Source organism: Stegodyphus dumicola, chromosome 4, assembly GCF_044657685.1.
Source record: "Stegodyphus dumicola isolate Sdum_Otavi_A_Nest chromosome 4, ASM4465768v1".
Lineage (NCBI taxonomy): Eukaryota > Metazoa > Arthropoda > Arachnida > Araneae > Eresidae > Stegodyphus > Stegodyphus dumicola.
Window position 1 is genome coordinate 29080198 of NC_140771.1, and position 23085 is coordinate 29103282.

Consider the following 23085-nt stretch of genomic DNA (forward strand, 5'->3'; position numbering starts at 1 on the left):
TTACTTTATTAAGCATTTCTTTCAATGTAAGTTGTTTAAGTTTTGCTTCGTTTCATGTGATAATACTTTCTCTTTAATTCTATTAAACAGACATAATTTCTTGTTCAGTTACAAAGTTCCGCTTTTCAAGTCCTATAATTGCTGTGTCTAGAACACCGACTAATTTGTCAATCGAAATTTTTTCATTTTCAATAACCTCTGTCACTTTCTTCGCTATCGAAAGCGAATTATAATGACGAGGAACTTGTTTTAAATCATATCAAAGACGGAGCATATCGAGATGAAATACTACATTTGGTAAGGAATTATAAGCCAAATAAAATAAAAACATCTGCGCTGAAGATAAGGATAGTGCTGACAGAAAAACTTCCAATTAATTATGCGCCAGCCGCGGCGATCCCCCCGCCGAGCAGCGTGAAATTGATAAACAGATTTCGGATTTCAAAACATACTTTCGCTTTAGATCCTTTACATATTAACAAATATATATCGGAAATTCTATTTGATATAATCGAAAGTTTAAGCTTACTTTTATAAAATTGCTCTTAGAGTCCTCAAAAAATAATAAGCCGGATCCAATTCGAAAATTAAGGAGCAACGCAATCATCAACATTAACTGAAATAGATAATTAGATAATTTTAGCTTATACGTCCATTATATATAAAACGCGCACGCGAAAACGTATTCTGCACTTGCGCACACTCATATGCGCAGTCGTAAAATGTCTTACGCGCACGCGTAAACGCCTATGCGCATGTGTCAATGCGGCGCATGCGCAGAAAGTTTTTAGTTTTGAGGTCCGGATTATAGATCATTCCGAATTATGGGTGTCCGAATTAACGACTTTTGACTGTATATAAATTTCAGTTTCCACGTTCCCCTCAAACCAGACTGGTCTCTAGCATATCAATTAATATGATTGCCTGGCAAACCTAAGGGAGAAAAAAATTACTTTAAACATTTTATATTATTTAGTTCTTAAGTAAAGCTTTATACAAATTTAGTGTGTTATGATTTGTAATGATTTAAATTTGGTAGTTTGGTACTTATGCACTGATATTTGTCATTTCCACATTGCCATTGATGATAACTTGGCCAAAAAAATATATTTCCTGTTCTAACTATATATAATCTCTGCAGTGCAAAGTGTAGATCATTTTCGTAGTATCCTTTTATGCATGATATATAGTTTCGGCTGATCTTTAGAATATGGTAACTGGTAGTTTGGCGACATTTTGGAGGCGATAAAGGTTACTACCTGGGACTTTAGTAATAATGTGAGCAGTACTCAGTTCCGATTACGCATTATTTTGTGTGAGGGAAATGAGAGATCATGGGATATGTCATGTGATATTAATGGACGAATTACGGTTCTTTAATCGGAAAAGGGGGGAAATCGGGAAAAAATCTGGAAATTTTGTATTTGGTTTATTCTGTGTTGTGTGAAACAGTGTTCATGAATTTTTGGATCCCATGGCCGTAACTAAAGAAAAGTTTATCGGACACGTAATCAAGATTCTGAAGAAGATTAGGTAAGTTAGTATTTTTAATTATTTGAGGATATTATTTTTATGCATTGTTCTAAATGTAAGGTGGAAGTAAAGTAATTTGGTATTATTGGGAAAATTGTTATTAGCAATGATTTAGTTTAAAGTAATTAGGATTGTAAGCTAATTTTTATTAATTTAATGTATGTGCTTATTTATATTTTAAGTAGTGTTTTTGAATTTAATTATATTTTAATTAAATGATAGTTATTTTGTGAATTTTATGTTTGTAGGAATTTTGTATATGTTTTAGTTGAAGTAAACGTGCATGGAAATAATTTAAATATTTGACACTAAGTATTTGTAATGTTTGCGGTATGAATTCGTTGGTGACATTTATAATATAATAGATAATTTAGAGGTAAAAGTTTTTGGATATTTTATTTATTTTATATGTGGAAATGTTCATATTTGGAAAGGGTATATACTTTTTCGCGATCAGGTAATTTCATATATGTTCTTTTTACCGGGTTTAAAGATTCAGAAAATTGTCATGTATTTTCGTGAAATTTTTCTAATTTATGAGAAAAAAGCAGTGTACATGGATATAGTGAAGAGTGTGCGCAATGCCATTTTTGTGTAATTCTGGGATGTTATTTTAAGTAAAAATAAGTCGACGTGTACATGGTTTATGTGTATGTGTTTTTTTGAAAAATGTGTAAGGAGTATGGTATTGTGCACTTTTTCCCAATTTTGCAGTGAATATTTGTCATGATTAAGCAGTTTTGTTAGATAAAATTTCTAGCATAAGTGTAATTCGGCTAGTAGATTGTTGGAAGAAGTGTTCAGTAGATAAAAAGAAAAGAAACATGTCTTTACTTTGTGAAGACAAAATAGCGGCGGGGAAAAAAAAATAGAGGGTTGCTGTAGGAGAGTTAGTCGCCAAATTTTCGCCAAAAATCACCATAATGTAAAGATCAACCATAGTTTCATTGTAAGGAAATTAGTACTAAGTAAAATATAGTGATTCCTTGGTTATTTATCCAATTTTGAAAAAGGCAAATAGTTTTTAGTTTCATTATTTGGCAAACCTTTATAAAATTAAAGTAATTTTTAAGCAGAAAATAAAATAATTTTAAATATGAAGTTAATAGAAGGCAGTAGAATTCAGTTATTTATTCACAAGTTATCATCAACGAAAATATATTTGTATAATGTTTGACAAGTTACTGCCTACATAAATGGCAGGTGTCATTTCATATATATATATATATATATATATGGCTTATTATTTTATCCTGATGCATTTATATATATAAATTTGTAATTTGCTTTATAATTTATAAATTTGAAACTTTTTGATTATCTACAACCCTTACTTAAAAGGCTGGAATTCATTCCGAATTTTTAAAACAGTGGCACACTATGAATTTCATAAAAGAGCGATGACTTAATAAAATAAAAATCAATAAAAAAGAAACAAACAATGGTATCTTTCTCAAAAAATCATTCTTTAGTTTTTTTTGGGGGGGGCCATGTGCTGATATTCTACCGACAGCGATCTGTTTTCAGTTTAAAAAAAAAAAAAAAAAAACTGGAGAATTGCTCAAACTTGGGCCATCATGTACAACTTTGGCATTATACACCAGCCAACAATAAATAAAGGAATAGCTATTATAAATGAGATGCTGCTGTCTTCAAACTAATTTTTAACCCACATTCTAACACTTTGCTTATAATTTTTAATGTTGCATTTTCATAAAATTTGGTTGCCTAGAAAGTTAACTTCATAAAATGTGATTTTTGACATTCTCTCTTGTTGGGCAAAATGTCATTATTTCTACAGAAATACAATGCTTTCTTTTTCATCAACAAGCACACTCCCCAGTTCTATTATGATTCATTACAAGGAAAACAAATATACTTAATTGCAAGAAAGCAATAATAATCAGAAAAATGATGGTTTAATTTTAAAAGTAAAAATCCATGTATATTTAAATAAACGTATGTTATCCATGTTGCCATATGTAAATGCTTTTTGATTACATCATGGGTTACCATATAAATATTTGGGTAGAGTAGACTTTAAGGTACCCTTTGTATTATGGCAAAGTTGTTGTTTGATTTATCGCCAAGTTGTTGTTTCATTTATGTAGCCTGAGTAGTTGAATTTTATGGAAACCCTATTGTGACGTAATTGGGTGCATGATTCTGGGAAATTTTGAATCATGGGATGTTTTGTAAGTGTTTTTGTGGTGTGTGTTAAAACCGTTTAGATGGATTTGAATGGGTTTGTAGAAAGAAAGGTTCAGATGGTCACTATGTGAAGCATTCGATCAGAAAGAGTACCTGCTTTGAAAAAAGTCATTTGAGTATGATTGATATTTTGATTTTTACGTGGCTCTGGGTGTACGAAGCGAACTCGAAAATCATGGTAAGTGCATATTTGCTTTTGGTAGTGCTTAAATGTATAACATGTTTTTCCTTTTTTATGTTACTTTATTGTTTGGTTTAAAATGTATTTCATTGAGATTATGTATTTTTTGTTTGCCTATATTGTAGAATTTGGTGCTCCTTTGACTTTTTAAGTGAAAATATATCGATGTATACATGGGCAAAGTAAAGGGAGTGCTCAATGCAAGTTTGTGCAATTCTGGGATTTTTTTAAAGTGAAAATAGGTCGATGTGTACATGGATAAAGTTAAAAGAGTGCGCAATGCCATTTTTGTGCAATTCAGGGATTTTTTTTAAGTGAAAATAGGTCAACATGTACATGGAGAAAGTCGAAGGAATGTGCAATGCCACTTTTGTGCAATTCGGGATTTTTTTTTAAGTGAAAATAAATCAGTGTGTATATGGATACCAAGTTTGTGCAATTGTTTGTCTTGTTATTTTGGCTTTGTGTAGCGGCGATTTTTGCGCCAAAAATCGCCGCTTCGCAAGCCAAAATAACGAGTCAAAGAATTGCACAAAATCGGTATCCATGTACCACCAAAAATCGCCAAGTTTCACCAAGGGGGACCGCAAAAATCGCCTCTTCGCAAGCCAAAATAACGAGTCAAAGAATTGCACAAAATCGGTATCCATGTACCGCTAAAAATCGCCAAGTGGGACCCTAAACTATACTTTTACCAAATATTTCAGCGATATACTGCATTGCCTCGGGAATACTTTTTCATGACTTTCTAGTGGGAGCATAGATAATTATAAAGTATCAAAAATTCTTGCTAGTTACTGGAATAAATTTTGTAATTGGTGACAAAATAAGTTGTAATATAAAGACACTGTCTGGAATTCTTGCTACATATTAAATGCCAGAATTTCATTACTATTATATGTCTTATCCTTAATGTTATGTACAGTTGGTTAGAGTAGATTGAAGGTGCCCCTTGTATTATCGCCAATTTGTTGTTCCATTTATAGTAACCTGAGTAGTTAAATATTATGAAAACCCTATTATGATGTAATCAGTTGCGTGATTGTGGTAAATTTTGAAAAGATTTGGGTACTTATGTATTAACGCAACCAGGCCAAAATTCGCATAAATCGCCAAATTTGGCCACCCTACTTACGACAACCCTACGTGTTATACGTAGTTTTTCGTAAAGAAATTATTTTTCTTACTGGTTAGATTGAATGCCCTGAAATACTTTAACGATGGGTATTTGGGATCTGCCTGCGAGTGAAAAAGATGCTGTTGAAGTGTTGCAGGGATATGGAATTATACCGAACGAACGTACTTGTAAAAATTCTCATAAAATGAAACTATATTTTGGAAAGCAAATCTTCTGGAAATGTAACGTCGAAGAGTGCAATCAACATTTGGGTGTGAGAACCGGAAATTGGTTTGAAGGTAGCCGAATTTCATTTGTGACAGCGGTGCGCTTCATTTATTGTTGGTGTAAAGAGTTAACCTCAATTAAATTTTGTGCAGAAGAGATGGGAATTGCTGACAAAACTGTTATAGATTGGAATAATTACAATGGCGAAGACGGTTTTCAATCAGTGCTAAAAGCAATAGCCAAAAGATTTCCGCCGAAAAAATAATTCTGCAACTTTCGAAACCGGAAGGGTTTAATTGCTATTTTATATTTTAAAACAAAATAACATAAAAAACTGTATTAAAAATTATCTGTAATTAATAAATGTACATTTTCTTTCTATTCATACTTTTTTACTCAAACTTACAAATCACGCCAACCTGGTTGCGATAATACGTAAGTACCAAGATTTGTAAGGGCTTGTGGTGTGTGTTGGTTAGGAAATACGTTGCTTGTTTTGTGGTTTATACGGTAAAATGGCTGAATATGGTAAGATTAATTTGAAGTTTCTGTACAATTTAGAAAGAAAGGAGAAAAGAGCATTAATTGACTGGTGTGTAAATGAAGGTTTACTTAATAGCCATTATAAGGTGTCCTGTTTGTAGGAAATAAATGCATATGGTTGAACATTGGATGATAACGGTGCTATGGAGGACATTTTTTACTCTTATTTTTTTAATTTATATGGGGACGCCAGTATACAGATTCTAGTTCAGATAATTTTAGGAAGTTTTTGGATGCTGTTAAGGAATTTTGTTTGACTAAGGACACATTAATTAGTAAATAAGTGGATATTTCCTTTGTATAGTGCAAAGATGAATTTTCTTTTTTATGTTATTTCATTGTTTGATTTAAAATGTAGTTTATTGAGATTATATATTTTTTGTTGGCTGCTCCTTTGACTTTTAAAGTGAATATAGATTGATGTGTACATGGACAAAGTAAAGGGAGTGTGCAGTTCTCTGGTCGATGTTTTAGATATGGCGATTTTTGGCGCAAAAATCGCTGCTACACAAGCCAAAATAACAAGTTGAAGAATTGCACAAACTCGGTATCCATGTATCGCCAAAAATCACCAATTTTTGCCAAGGGGAACCCATAAATATATTTTTACTGTACTGTTTTATTTCTTCTATACAAATACATTTTGTAATTTTTTTCATTCAGGAATTCTTAGCACTTTCTAAAATTTTTGGATCATTATGTTATGCTGTATCATGTTGCTGTGTATTTGTCTTGCATGCAGCTTGTACAATGCCTTTATCTCCCATAGAATCTCAGAAGTAGAGTGTTCTGAGAATGTTGCTATTTAGTAAAACCTCATCTCATTAATTTATATTCCATGTTCAATTAATCTGTAATGTCTTAATTGTTTAAGTGGTTTAAAAATAATAAATATACTTCTTAATAATTAAATCTTTTTTTTTTTGTATAATTTATTTAATTGATATAATATATAATACATTTAATTTATTGCATATCAAATAGATAATTTCTGTGAACACTTGCTTTTTATCATAATTTATAAATGATCTTTTTAAATGTTATATATGCCCCAGTACAACAGCATTTGTTTATTTTTCATACATGAAATGACAATGGCTGAGGACTAATAATCAATTTCATATCATCTATTAATGCATATGAGAATGTGCTAAAAACTATTAATTTTTTTGGTATTATGATAATTATCTTGCACTTATTATTAATACTACATGTAAAGTGAGCGTGTTACATGTTTAGATTAAGTTTTGGAAATTGTAGCATTTTTATTTGCTCTTGCTTGCAGTTTTGATTTTTAGTTCCTCTTGTTTACATAATATCATGCAGTTATAGTTCTAGATTATCTACTCCAAGATATGAAAAGATTAACAAAGAAGTGCAGAAGGTTCCAAGTGAATGGAAAAAAAAAGTCAAATCAGAGTACATGAAACTACGGCAGTTAAAACGCTTCAGAAGAAATGATGAAATCAAGGTATTATATTCCACAAATTGTATTGCCTTATTTGATAAATATATTTTATTGAATTTTTGCTGCTATCTTTATCAGAACATCTGTCCCCCCCCCAATCCCCAAGAAAGATGCATTAATAATTTTGGAAGTTGCACATTGAGAGTTAGAAATAAGATTTTCATTTATAAAGATCCATGTGAAGCTTTAACTGGAAATTTTAAATGTTGCATGGTTCACAAACTTTTTTACTGGTAGGATACTTTATTTTCCTAATCCATTGCATAAAAGTTAAAATGATTTTATGATATTTTGATTTTAAATATCTGTAACTTTGAGGAGCATAAAAAAAGGAGAACTCACAATGTAAGTGAGTTATGTAATTTCATATAATGAAATTATAACTCTGATATTAAACTTTTCTTTCAAGATAGCATACTAATATTGCCTCTGCGGAGCTATACCTAGGAAGTTTTGATGAATTTTTTCCCTTAAACTATTGACTAGTTTCAGAAACAGAGGTAGAAGATGTCATATTTTCTTCTGAAGTTTAAGCCATGTCTTTTTACTCTATATCCCCCCTGCTATTCTACTATTCTTACAAGTCTAATTCACGAAAACAGTTCCTTTTGTGTATTGGCTAACTATCATCTTTAACGTTTATCAACTTCATAGAGATAGATTAAAACTAAATACTGTCAAAAGTCGTTAATCCGGATTCATCGGGACTTCGGCGATTCCAGATTATCGATTTTTCCGGATTATAGATCATCAGTTTAAATCTGGTAAGATGGCATGCAGAAATTATAAAATAAAAAATATTAAACCGTAATTTATGAAATAAATAACAATTATGATCTAAAGGGTATCAAAATTTACAAAAAAAAAAAAAAAAAAAAAGCTTAATATTTATTTGTTTACTTTATTAAACATTTCTTTCAATGTAAGTTGTTTAAGTTGCTTCGTTTTATGTGATAATACTTTCTCTTTAATTCTATAAACAGACATAATTTCTTGTTCAGTTACAAAGTTCCGCTGTTCAAGTCCTATAATTGCTGTGTCGAGAATACCGACTAATTTGTCAATCGAAATTTTTTCATTTTCAAAAACCTCTGTGTCACTTTCTTCAATATCCGAAGCAAATTATAATGACGAGGAATTTGATTTAAATCATATCAAAGACGGAGTACATCGAGATGAAATACTACATTTAGTAAGGAATTGTAAGCCAAATAAAATAAAAACATCTGCCCTAAAGGTAAGGATAGTGCTGACAGATCAACTTCCAATTCATTGCGTGCCGCAGCGTCCCCCCCCCGGCCGCAGAGCAGCGTGAAATTGATAAACAGATTTCGGAATGGTTAGAGAAACAAAGGATATGCCTTTATCCATTTTTTGCAGCAATTCCACTTTTTGTTTGATGGACATCGAAACATACTTTCGCTTTGTAGATTCTTTGGGAGCTCCAGCATCGGAAATTCTATTTGACATAATCAAAAGTTCAAGCTTACTTTTATAAAATTGCTCTAACAGTCTGCAAAAAATAATAAGCCGGATCCAATTCGAAGATTAAGGAACAACGCAATCTGCAATATTAAGTGAAATAGATAATTAGATAATTTTAGCTTATACCATTCATTATATATTAAACGCGCATGCGTAAACGTATTATGCGCAGCCGTAAAGGTCTTACGCACATGCGTCAATGTGTCAGAAAGTTTGTAGCTTTGAGGTCCGGATTATAGATCGTTCCAGATTATGGGTGTCTGAATTAACGACTTTTGACTAACAGTTTATGAACCATTCCAAATGAGTAACAACTAAAATGATAGCATACAATGCTAAACGCAATTAAAAACCCATAAACAGGTGTTTTACGAAATGAGAAGCAACTTGCTTTGTTAAAAATTGCAATTTACCCCCCCCCCCCCCCGGAAAAAAAAAAAAAACTCATCAAACTCTACAATTGCTTGTTTTCTCTACACTTGCCTTTTTTTTTTTTTTTTTTTTTTTCCCTAATGATTTTTCTAGAGCCAGTTCCCATTTTTTATTCTAATACTTTGTCAGTAGTTGTTGGTGTTATATTTCCATCGTAAATCCTTCATCATATTTCCATCATAAAACTTTCATCGTGTACATTTGAATGAAAATTGGAATGTTTTAAGCTTTTTGTCAAAAATACTTTATTTTACATGCTTGGAAACAATGGGTAACTTCTTCATCCCCCCCCCAAATCTAGTAAATACATATTGCAAAATATTATCTTGGTACAAACAAGAACTTTCCTCTTAGGAAGAGTTACACCCCCCCAGAAAAAGACACAATAAGGCAGTTCTATATCTCCCTTTCTGTTGAGCCTATTGATCGAATTTAAGTTGCATTTTTATTTCTAGAAAGCGGAACTTGAGATATGTATTAGATTTATATATAGCATTGTTCTAATATATATGTTTTCACACAAAATCGGCCTTTTCTAAGTTAAAGACATGTCAGTTTTTTTTCCATATTTCGATTCTATGACTTATATTATGCTTAAATACTAAATGTAAAATTTGGTGAGAAAAATGCAGAGAAATTTGAAAATTTATCTTGGCTCACTTTCCTATTTATTGTGTGTCAGCGAGAGAAAGAGCATTATTTATTCCTTCAAATATTTTTTTATATTATTTTTTAATCATAGTTGTCTTTTTTAAATATCCCCCCCCCCACTTTTTTAGAATTTCATTTTAATTGAATTACATGGTCGAATCATATTTCGTGTTGGATTGAAATTGAAAGTTGAAATTTGAATTAGAACTTAACTGAAACTGAAAATTATTTTGAACTGGTGTCACCATTAAATAAAATGTTTCAATATTCAGTTTAATTTACCTTCATAGTTCTAAGAACCATTCCATGAAAAATGTCAACTTATTGAAGTTCAAGTAATCATAGTTTTATTTTATATCCACAGTATGACAATTAAGTAATCGGAGTGTATTTAAAAAATAGAAATGTTGTAGACCGTAAACTGCTGATGCATTCCAAATGTGACAGGTATTTAAACACAAGCCTGTTAGAAGTCTTTTTTTGGTATGGCTGTAAGAGTAGATGATGCATTCCATTTATCTCTTCCATGTCAGTAAAGAACTTTCCTTTAAGAGTTTGAGGCAGAAGCAGCTCTACGAAGTGAACCCGTGGGAAGATACATTATCGTGCAATACAGTGCATTTGGAATAATGGTATCTGAGTGACTAATATTGAGATTTAAAAACGTCTGCTTAATTTCATTCTACTAAGCCAAACATATAAACTTCAAAATTGTTTTGACACCTTGCATTGTAAAATAAAACTAACATCACAAACTCAAACACTAAAGAAATAGAATAATAGTAACCATAATTGATTTGCACTGTGGGATGCTAGTTTATGAAATAATGCATTAAACAAAACTTTAAACTCAACTTTTTATGCCTGTGGCTATATTTTAAATATTTACAAACAGAATAGCAAATTAGAGACTAATAACCGGACTCCTACTTTAACCCTTTATGTCCCAAATTACCGTAATTTCGCACATATAGTCCGCAGACACGATTTTATATAAAAAAAATTTTTTAAATTGTCAGATAGTCCGCACCACTGGATAGTCCGGGGACTATACGTCCGAAATTACGTTTTTTTAATACGGCAATATTCCCATGCTTTTTAAACACATCCTTTTGTTTGTGCAAATTTCTCACCGCTTTCTCGTCCACTTCAAAATAACGGAGTAAAATCCTAGTATACGGTGCAGCCTTGGCGCGACTTTGAAAATTATCGCCAACACCAAAAATGATCCAAAGAACGTCTATATATATACTATACACGCATAGTATATATACTATATACATAGTATATACTATGTTTAACTATATATTTTATTTGAATGACCCGTTAACTACTCATCGTATATGTCCCGTTTTCACTGCTCGTCATAAAGTCGCCAAAAGTAGTCAAATCCTGTGTGTACCGGATACTAGGATTAAACCAATAACGGCCCGCTTCTCTATTTCCATCTTTTTCAGTTTTCTCAACTAACTCTCAGCAGTAAATCTCCGGCGATGTTTCATCAATGTTAGCGAAGATGAAAGACAAAATACGAAAACAAAATACTGTGCAACATGCTATCCTCGTGATAAGTGGTAATGAAATGTGACCTTCGACCCCACTCACTCGGTGTTGCCAAACCACGCTATATGTAAACGAATCACGCTTTTTTTTTTTTTGTACTCCAGGTACTTGCTACTATGGCTCCTTGAATGTTGAAAAAACCAAAAAACCGAGCTGGCGCATCAACTACTTTTCCCCCTCCCGGCAGTTGTGCTAAAGCAGTGCGAAGGATACTTGGAATCTCACGCTTTTTTTATATTTGATCATCGGCAGTTCACGACAGCGTGTTTTTTAAATTTCAACAATTTTAACCGTGAACAACCAGCGTATTATCCGCACTGGTGGATAGTCCGCAGCTTCAAAAATTCGCATTTTAAACACAGATAGTCCGCGGACTATACGCGCGAAATTACTGTACTTTATTTTTTTAAAAAAAAGTTATTATATTTCTTTATAGATGAGAAACATCTCGCATTAAACTTACAAAAAATGTATAAATTTTTCATTTCTTTCCTTAAAATTTAAAATTGGGGCTTAAAAGTCCCGTCAAGACACAATTGAGCTATTTTATTGATGCAGGAAATAAAGAGTTTTAAGCAGGCCCAACCACTGAGTACTCATAGTTTGTCCCATGTTCGAACCTTGGCAAATAGACTGGCTGTATTTTCACAGTTTTTGCATGCCTAATGTGAATGCAAACTTTCTTCCACTTAGGAAGTCCACGAAAGCCGTCCTTCCTTTAAGCAGATAGCTCTTGTGTGCATTGCTATGTTCAGATAACCAACCTAACCTAAGATAATGTGGCGAGATTTCAAAAATGAAGACAGAATCACAGATTTTGAAGAATTTAGTTTAAATCAAAACAATGTTAGATTTTTGAATAAAGATTGAAGCTTGGATTTCTAAAGCACTGCAAATTTGAATATTATTAATTTATATATTTGTGAACATCCTATTTTGTAAGCCATGTAAGGATATTCTGGTTTTTAATTTTTCTTGCACTTTCGTGTGATGCTTTAATCTATGGTTATATTTTGGCATTCATTTTATAGTATTAATTCAGAATCCAACACCAATATTAAAAAGGTTATGTATTTCAGAATATGTGATGTTTTGACATAGCAAGAGTAGTTTACTAATTATTTAAAATTTTATTTTAACTATACAATAAAGCTGTTAAAATGATTACATAATCAAAACAAGTTTAATTCACTTATCGTTAATTGATATAATTTCAGTTCATAAAGTACCTTTTTTAAATTTTTGAGTTAGTATATTTTTTTACAGCAAGTTTTGTATTTTAAAATGAATCATTTTAATTTATCCATTACTTTTTAAAATTTTGTTGTCAAAACTATTACTTCTTTCTTTCCTTTTTTTTTTTTTTTTTTTTTTTTTTTTTTAAAGAGAATTCAATTTAAATGAACTTAAAATAAAAAATGTAGGCAGTACCATGGCAGAGATAAAAATTTAGTAGACAGAATATATGTACAGTCGAACTCTCTTATATCAAGCTTGAAGGGACTACGATATTTGCTCGTTATAACCAAGTGATCGTAACCGATTGATCCAGGTTCGGGAGAAAAATCATAAAAATTCTTACATACTTAATACTCTAGTTATCATAAATTAAGGAAAAATCACAAAAATCACGATTACTGAAAAAGTTACATGTATAACTTTATGAAACTTGCCTACAATATTCAACACATAGTAACATATCAAATAACATAAAAATAAATTACCAGACAATTATGGTAGTATAGAAATTAGCACTTGTATAAAATGAACATATCGAAGGTGTCAGTTTGCTGTAGGAAAAGTACTTTCAATATGGAATATGGTCGCCTCTAGAAGCAATACAGCACATACAGCGATGTGTGATGCTTTCAATTATGCGGTCTATCAGTTTCATAGGAAGCGAGAGCCATTGCTCTTGCAAAGCAGTTACAAGCGTGGCAAGGGTCTGAGGGGCGGATTGAGAGCAGCTAGACGTCTCTCTAAAGCATCCCAAACGTGCTCGATAGCATTCAAGTCCGGGGATCAAGCTGGCCACTCCATGCGCATAATTGTTTCCTGTTGAAGATAATCATCTACAATACGAGCCCTGTGTGGTCGTGCGTTATTGTCCTGTAACAGGAAAGCATCAGCTATTGCCCCGGCACATGAGCACACATAAGCATCAAGGATGTCATCTCTATAAACCGTAGCATTCACGATTTCCATTGGAAAGACATGGAGGTTTGTGTGTCCACCCAAAGAGATGCCACCCTAAACACAGGCACTGCCTCTTCCGTATGCATCTCTTTAACGGATGTTTGACAGATGATAACAGGTTCCAGGTTCTCTCCATATCAAATAACGCCTACCATCGCTTTCTAGACTAAACCTGGACTCATCCGTAAAGAGAACAGCCCTCCACTGATCAGGCGTCCAGTGGACATGTTGTCGTGCCTACTGCAAGCGGTTCCTCCTATGGCGTAACGTGAGCGGCACGCAAATGGTTGCTCGTCTCGCATACAGACCACCTTCGTGAAACCTTCTACGCACAGTTGATGTTGACACCAACCTTCCGATGGCTGCAGCAAGGGAGGATCTAAGAAGAGTCAGAGTAGTGGTTCTATTCCTGCGTGCACATAATGTCAAATATCGGTCATCAGCGCTTGTCGTAGCAGTTGGCCGTCCTTGGCTTAACCTCCTAGATGCCGAATCTGTAGTTTGAAATCGCCTCCAAAGTCTATGAACCACAGAAGGACTCTAACAGGTCCACAGAAGGACTCTAACATTTAGCCATCTGGCCACTTTTGTTTGACTTTATCCTGCCTCTAGTCTCTCAATGGCTTTCCATCCTAGTTCTGCAGGCAAATGATGCCTGGAGGTCATTGTTACGAATTGGCTATCTCAGATTTCTGATGTCACTATCACAGTGAAATAGGTGGGCTTGCTCTCAAACATGGACTTTTATTCTCCTCGCAGATGACGTATTCCGAGTGCAGTGCCACTAATTTGCGTATTGCAGTTTTACTCAGCTACTCTTACTTGGCAACATATTGAAATTTTACACGATTTGGCTTATTTTTGAGAGAGTTGTCGCTATTTTTGTGATTTTTCCTTAATTTATGATAACCAGTGTATATTATAAATATTTATTTTTTTATTTCTGTACAGCATAAAAAAAGTTGGTTAATTTGCTTTGGACTACCTTATTGTCTCTTTCTTGTGTTATATTTCTTCTGAGAAGACCCATGTCCTGAAAAACTTTGTCTTTTGCACTCTTGGCTTCAAAAAACAAAGTTTTACTGCTGACTCAAAAGACATTGAGTATGTTGGGGGCAGTTCAGCTTGAAATTTGTCACATTCATCATTATCATCACCGCTTTCATTATTTTGTTCATCTGATTTAGCTTGAATTTTAGCTACAATATGCTCGGGAGTAGATATCTGAGGAGAGATAACATTGGCCTCAACAGGTGTATAATTTTAAAATTCTTCTCTATTAATTTCCAAATTTTCCAATGTACTTCTTTCTCATTGGTTTGCTCCTCTTGAGAAATGTCCAGTCCAGCCTTACGGAAGCAATTGGTAATGCATGTTGATCTAACATTCTCCCATGCATCTGTCATTAACCATATCATTTTGAGTACGTTTATATTCGCATTTGAGGTTGTTTCTATTCCTTCTGTCAAGAAGCATCAAAATCATCAACTGCATACGAAAGTTTGATTAAAACTTCTGAAGATCCCTTGATCGATAGGCTGGACAACACATGTAGAATTTGGTGGTAAAAATTCAATCCTGATCACTCCGCAAAATAAAAAAAAGGCTGCCATCACATATCTGCAGGATTTATGACTCATCACTAATTTCGGTTAACTTTGGAATGTTAAAGAAATTATTCCAAGAAAGGATTAGCTAAACTGGAGAGGTGAAGATCAATAGAAGTTTATGAATCATAAAATATATTGCTTGCTATAACTGCGTTTGCTTGTTAAAAGCAAGTTATGTCAACATAGACTATATTGTACCAACCAAATATTTTTGCTTTCCTTGTTAACTGTACTGTATATATATATATATATATATCAACATTCCATATAAATTTTAAAATTCCTTTCTTTTTACAGGATGCATAAAAAAATGTATGCACAGTGTAAACTGCCATGGAAAATATATTTTTCTACTTACTAGATTATGTTTCTGAGAAAAAGTAATGTTATGTTGTTTCCTTAACAGGATATAGCAGAATCACTGATCTACTTGGCATAAGCCAGTTAGTGGCAGGACAGTAACATGATTATGGCAGGCTTGTGTTTAAGCTTTGAAGAGTCGGAGCAGGTTATTAAGTAGTAGTGGAACCTTGAGAATGTTGCTGGGGTCCAGAGACAGTTGACGGAAAATATGGGTAGATCCATCTTCAAAGTTAACAATTACATGCCTGTGACACAAATTTGAGATTCATTTCAAACAGTGTGCACTGGGCAAAGGTTGATCAGGACGTCCTCACACAGCTACAAGAGAAGAATCTTCAGCTGCAATGCCTTGAACTGTTTCAGCAATACCAGAAAAACATTTAAGACAAGGGTCATGAGAGAGTGGTTAAGTGCTAGTAGTATGCTGCACATTCTGAAGAAAGGCAAGTTACATGTGCACATTCGAAAGCTTATACAACAGTGAAATGATGAGCCAGATCGCAGGGTACAATTTTCTGAGTGGGTTCAGGAAATGGTTACGCTTGAACTGGAATTTCTGGGTAGCATATTTTGATTGGTTGAAGCACAGCTCAGACTTAGTGGAGCTGTCAACCGTCGTAAGTGTGTATCCCAAACTGAAGAGAATTCCCATGTGTCTATAAAAAAGGCTATGATTTTGCCTGATGTAAATGTATGTTGTGGTTTGTCTTTTAGGGGATTCATTGGGACTTACCATTTTGTAATGGTACTGTAACTGGAGAAAAGTACCTAACAGTGCTTGCTGATTCTATTTTCCCTGCCATTCATGCAGTGTAAAAAAATGATTCTATTTGGAACCATTTTGACTTATTTTTCAAATTGGATTGTAGCTTTACTTCTCCCAGAAATCTAACCTTATAAGTTGGAAAATAAATTTTCTATGACAAGAGTGTGTATGCTTTTGTGATGTACCCTGTATTATCAATAAACATTTATTATGCATCATTAATAAAACTGAGCAAAATAAATTCTGTGTGATTAATTCTCTTTCAAAATTTATTTGGAAATTTAAGGTAAAAATAACTGTGGCAATTCATTGGAGAATGTTACAAAATCTGTAAACCACGTTTGTCATTATTTTTGCTTGAAAAAGGTGGCAAATTTCAAAATGTGCCAAAATATTAATTCACATATATCTTAGAAAAGTTTAAATAAAAAAAACCTGCCTTCCCCCCCCTCCAGAAGTGTTTAGAAAAATTTCTATTTTTTAAGATAATGCAAAAAATTCTGTAGGTTGTAATTAATTTTTTTTTTCAAAAAGTTTATTAAAATTACTCAAAAATACAAATTTTAAAAATAAATCAGGAAAAATGTGCTAGTTGGATTGAACCTAAGTTTAGAACTGGGAAAGAAGAAATCACAAAGAGATATTAATAAATATATACCAAATACAATTATTAAGGAGCTTGAGAGCTAATATTTTAAAAAATACTAGTGTGATTTTTATAAAACTTGGCTCTTTTGAATAATTTGAGGCATAGAATCTAAATATGGAAAAAAATCGTTATGTCATTTCAGAAAAAAAGTGTCTTTTTATCAAAATACCTTAGTTACAACAATTCTATGTATAAATCTGTCCTAAGTCATGTTGTCGAGACATGAAAAATGCAAGTTGAATTTCATAAATTGGCTCAATAAAACAGGAGATATAGAATTACTCTCTCTCTCTTTTGAGTGGGTGTACTTGCTTTAATTGATCTAAAGTTATTGTTAAAAAAATTCCCTTTCAATTAAAAAGAAAAGAACATCAACCAAAAAAAAAGGGGGGGGGAGTAAAATGATAAAATATTTTCCAAAAAAATCCAGACAAGATTTTAGAGTTGTTGCGACACTTGTAGGAAGAGCTAAAGTGGTATTATCAGTTTTGGGCCAGTAGTAGCTAATATGTAAGTATCAAAAGGTTTTTGACCAGAGATCTTGTAAGTTGATCTTAATTTAATTAATATTAAACTTATAGTTCATATCATTTCATTTAATAGTTTTTTTTTTTTTTTTTTTTTATATATATATATATATATATATATATAATTTTTGTCTGTTCTGTTTAGTATATCTCTTTATTTTATTTTTATTTTGAATTTAGTCTGCATATCTTGCAAACCGAAGGTACATCTCTGAGAAAGTTATCCTGATGGAAAATTATTATCAAGAAACTAATGCAATTTCAGTATTTCCTACTGATTTACCTGATCATTATCCAGTTATGAAGAAGGTAAGTTATGATACTTTTATTTGATGAGAAAGAGAAAGGTATGCATTAACTAAACTTTTATTACAAATGATTTGGGTATTTATATATTTATCATATCCTGGAAATTTTTTTGCTGTTAATTGGCAAACATAATTTATGATGAAAAAATAATCATCAAGATAGCAATTGTGTTTGATTTTCAATAGTAGGATCTACTGTAAAAAATATGGGAATATGGAATTTAATTACATGATTTCAGAAAGAAAATTAATCTTTAATTAAATTGCCTATCCGATGCAATATCATGTTTTTCTAATTTTCACACTGCTTGGTGGTACAGTTCTATCTTGTTGACAATAATGCAGAGCATCTTTCTCTGTTAAACAGCAAATTACAGATTTTATTATTTCTTCCCCTCACGAACTTGAACAAAAAGTTACTTTGAGTTACCAGTATGCTAGTTGGAAAATGATTGCCTAAGTACTAAACATGGTAAACTGTTTACTTCACTCTATGCAGTAGCAGTGAATTAGCAGTGAAAAGAAATGCCAGTTCTATAATATTCCCTCCAGGATTATCATTTGCTTTCTGAATTGAAATGTTTAAAGGAAAGAAAGAGAATCAGTATGAATTGTACGATTTTACAGTTCTTAAATGACAGAGTCAGAAGTTTTAATTCTGAAAAGATAAAGCTGTCATTCATATTGAAAGTGTTCAAGAAACTCCAAAATGAAATTATATTTTACTATGCTTGAAGCTCCAAATGGCATTGTCATGACAGATAGTATTACAAGAAATAACTTTTGTGGAACAGAAACTGATTCAAGGATTTATACATTTTTATTCAATTTCTGTACTTATAATGTGAAGAGCTCATGTCTTAGAATTCTGTCAACTTCAACTAAGCAGGAAACACTGCACAACTGTCCGACTGGAATAATAACGTGTATTCTTTTTATGGAGTTCCTGCATTTGTTTGTGATTTTTGCATTTATTTTGGATTTAAACTATAGACTTTCCTTTCATGCTATTGTATATATCATTATGGTTACCAGCCCTATCTCTAATTAGATTTCACTCCAACATTTATATTTGCTGCCAAGTAATATCCTGTTAACTGGAAAATATCAACAATTGTAAATTATAATTTGATTAATTTTGCAAAGAAATCCAAACATAAAGTTTTGTTTAAAATCAATTGTATTATGCAAATAAGTAAGCAATTGTTGCAAAAATATTAGTGGCTTCAGCTTTTCCAGGAACAGTATAATATCTTAAATATCATTTATATATGTGTATATATGTAAATGAATAAATACAAAGAAAAAAGTGCTTCAAAACCTAATCCAGTTGCATGCTGAAAGCAACAACAAGTGGTGGTAATAATGCAGAATAAATTAAAGTAAATAATATGTTTAAAAATTCATCCCCTATTCAGCTTGGAATAAACTGTATGCAAAAACCAAAAACTAGAACTTTTTTTTTTTTTTTTCCTTTTACAAATTATACTGCTGGCCATTAAAATTGCAACAACAGGAAGAAATGATCTGACAAATGTCAAAATCACATGAAAGGAAGGAGAAATTGTGCTATGCAAATGATGAGTATTTCAGTGCATTTAGATGACGCAGGAGGGAGAAACAACATCTGAAGTACTGCATAAAAGAAAAGTTGTGTAGTGGATTTCTCATTCAGAAAGTACTTTGTAAGGCTGGAGTTTGCTCAGAATACCGTGTTATGCCTCGAATAAGAAAAGGAAATGCTTATCAGCAAGTTTCAGAATTCAATACAGGCAGGATCGTTGCCTATTGAAAGTGTAGATTGATTATCATTCCGTGATATTGCCTGCTGCACTGGTCGACATCCAACCACTGTCATGCGAATATGGAATCAATGAATTGCTGAGGGTCATATTGAACGGCATGCATGATCTCAACGCCCTCACTTGACTAATATCAGAGAGGACAAACATATTGTGAGATCAGCCCTGCAAAACTGTACAACCACATCACAGATCATTAGTCAGGAAATGGGCATGTTTGCAGCATGCCCAGTATCCGTTCGTAGGGTGCGCCAACGTTTGGAGCAGCATGGACTATCAGCAGGGTGACCATTACTTTGGCCTCCCTTGACAATGTAGCATAGAGAGAGAGACGGCGACTCTGGTAAGCCAAATGATATAGCTGGGTGCAGGAGTGGCACAATGTTGCCTTTTCAAATGAGTCCCGGTTCTACATGCAGTATTATGATTGCTGTATACGTGTCTGGAGTTTACGAGGAGACCGCACGTCGCCTACTTGCATTCGATATCGGCATAGGAGCCCTGCAACTGGTGTAATGATTTGGGCAGCCACTGGATGCACGACATGTACATCTCTAGTTCAGATCGATAGTAATTTGAACGCAGAACAGTATATTTCTGACATCTTACGTCCAGTGGTTGTGTCCTATATTCGAGGCCTGCCAAACGCCATCTTCCAACAAGACAATGCAAGACCACATGTTGCACATCATGTTCTGACCTTCCTCGATACACAGGGTATTCGACTGCTGCCATAGCCAGCCCGGTCTACAGATATGTCACCCATTGAAAAGATCTGGTCATGGGTTGCTGAGAGACTGGCCCGTCACCTCTCTCCAGCTAATACGGTTGATGAAATATGGCACAGACCTGAAGCAGCATGGAATGAGTTGCCCATTTTTGTCATCTAAGCCCGTTTGACTCCATGTCTAATGGGGTAAGGGCTGCTTTAGTTGACAGGGGTGGCAGCTGTTTCTACTAATTTTGCATCCCTGTAAACCTCAAAAATGCTTACAAATTTAATCATTTTGTCTTCATGCTATACTGCTTATGTGCAATAAATATATTTTTTGTATTTGCTTTCCTTCATGGTGTTGCAATTTTAATGGCCAGCAGTGTATTTATTTTTACTACCCCATCTTTAATGTTACAACAGAAGTTTTCTCTAATTATTTTTATTAATTTTTATCAGTTTAAAATTCATAATTTATCTAAATTCTTTACTTAGCACAGTTTAGGCTTAACAACAATATTTTCCTACTAAACAGATGAGAACAAAGTTTGATTGATTTTTTTTTTCATATGTTAGATTGTTTTTGTTTTACATATTCTTTGGACTCAGGCCCACTTAAACTGAAACTAATTAGATTTTTAAAGTCCCTCCCCTTTAGTTAAGTATTTGACGCTTTTTTTAAAAATTCTGTAGCCAGACCCGTATGGTTTCAAAATTTATGTATGTCTTTATTTTTCCACATATTGAATTGCTTATATTCGCATGTTTTGTTTTTTGGATTGGTCTGCTCAAAATAATATTTAAAAAAAAAAATATGTTTTTGATCCTATAATTTTGCAATTTTTACACTGCTTACTTCAGTTTAGTAGGGGTTATGCTGATAAAGAGGCAGATTACTGTGACTGTATTTCTGAGATTCTTTTAAGTTTTAAACGTTAATTTTTATCTTTATTGGTTTGGAAACAGACTGATTTGTTTACTTCTATCGTTGCACCAACTCTCTAATGGCAATTCAATGGAAGATGCAGATTTCTCATTTCATTTTTGATATTGGCATGTTTTGCCTCCCTTTCCTTGCAGTTTGCATTGTACTTCTGGTGTTTGGTTTTTGCATATGTTTATATTGAACTTGGAATGAATTTTAAGCATATTATTTATGTTACTTTATACATATAAAGTATATTTATTAATTTTTTTTAGGAATTATTAAAAATTATTTCCATTTGAAATGAATGTTAATTGTAATTTTCGTAATGCATTAGGAAAAGTTTATAATAATAAAGAATTTGTAATTTTATTCATCACTTACTTATGTTAATTCCTTTCTTGTAGTGTGAAGTTAGGCAACAGGATGGTGTTGTCCAGTCCACACCTCTCCGTATTATGTATGCAGTGACTCCAATCCCTACCATGTATACCTGGGCTCCAATTCAGCAAAATTTCATGGTGAATAAATTTGATTTTTCATTATTTTGATTTTATTATGATTATAGTCTACCATTTTCAGTGAATTTTTTTAATTATTTAAGTGCACCATGAATTGAAGCAACTTATAATAAGAAGCAGAGGAAAGTATTATTAATATGATTGCAGTACTGCAGTTTTTAAAATAGTTGAAAAGTTGAACTTTCTAAAGTAAATTTACTCACATTATCTCAGTTTTTGATGTTAATTATTAATTGTTTTAATATTTAGTTTTTTTGGCATATTCATTTTGTCACCTTAATATCAGAGTTATTTAGTTTTAAGAAGACTTTCAGTTTTAAATTTAGCTATAGAACTTCTTCTTGAAAGTGCCTTCAGAATTTATTAGGTTTAAAAGCCATTATATTTATTAAATTGGATTTCATTTGTTCAAAATACACATTTACATGAAAATGCAATACTTTTGCACTAAAATGTAATTATCACATGATCTTGTACATTTCTCACCTTTGCATATCCCTACTAGCCTTTTTATAACTTATGAGTTATGAAGCATCATGGATGGCTAGAAAACTATAAATTTAAGTAAAATAATAATAATAATACTTAGAACAGTAAGTTTTTAATATTTAATACTGTAATAGTACTGCGTTTATTCATATGCCATTTTTCAAACTGTCACATTTTTCTTTTAATTCTTCTATTCAGAAATGCCACGTGTAATTTAACTCTCTCTTTTTAAATTTTTCAAGCATGTAAAATTAATAAAACTGGAGGAGGTATGTGAGTATAGTATAACATCAGTAAGTTTAAGCTGCTAAATCTAATTGTATGAGCAGCTTGATTCTTAGATTTGTTTTAGTCAACTATTTGGAATTTTGAAGAATGCTTAAAATACTCTATGTGAATAATCATATAACCTGAAAAGTTAATTTGTTCTTGCTTGTTGAGAAATGAGTAGAAAATTCAGCTTTATCAATTAGTTATATATCTTGGATAGTTTTATGAACTTTAATATTTATTCTTTGATTGGATTAAAAGATATATCTCATACTTAAAGGAAGATATTTAAATTTTCTCAAATATATTGGATACTAGAACAAGGTATTTAATTATTTTATTTAACATCAGTTTCAAATGCAGTAATTGTAAAATTAAATTTTTGGTATAGGCAAAATTTATGCAACAAACATTATTTAAACCATTCGAATCACTTTAAAAATTTTATATCAGTTCTCCTCCCAGCAAACAATCTACTGTTTTGAAGCAGATTTGATAACAAAATACAGTACAAAGTCCAAAATCCGGAAATCCT

General features: G+C 32.4%; 1 protein-coding gene across 2 annotated transcripts in view; it reads left to right on the plus strand.

Annotated features, from left to right (window-relative positions):
* Nucleotides 1–23085, plus strand: part of E(z) (histone-lysine N-methyltransferase E(z)) — a 106391-nt gene that overhangs the window by 5461 nt on the left and 77845 nt on the right. Inside the window, exons 3-5 of one of the 2 annotated variants that reach the window (XM_035351013.1) lie at nucleotides 7140–7284; nucleotides 17704–17832; nucleotides 21678–21791. In XM_035351013.1, the coding sequence (XP_035206904.1) occupies nucleotides 7140–7284; nucleotides 17704–17832; nucleotides 21678–21791 (388 nt within the window). The remainder of the gene's footprint in view (nucleotides 1–7139; nucleotides 7285–17703; nucleotides 17833–21677; nucleotides 21792–23085) is intronic. The other variant, XM_035351014.2, reaches the window with a different exon arrangement.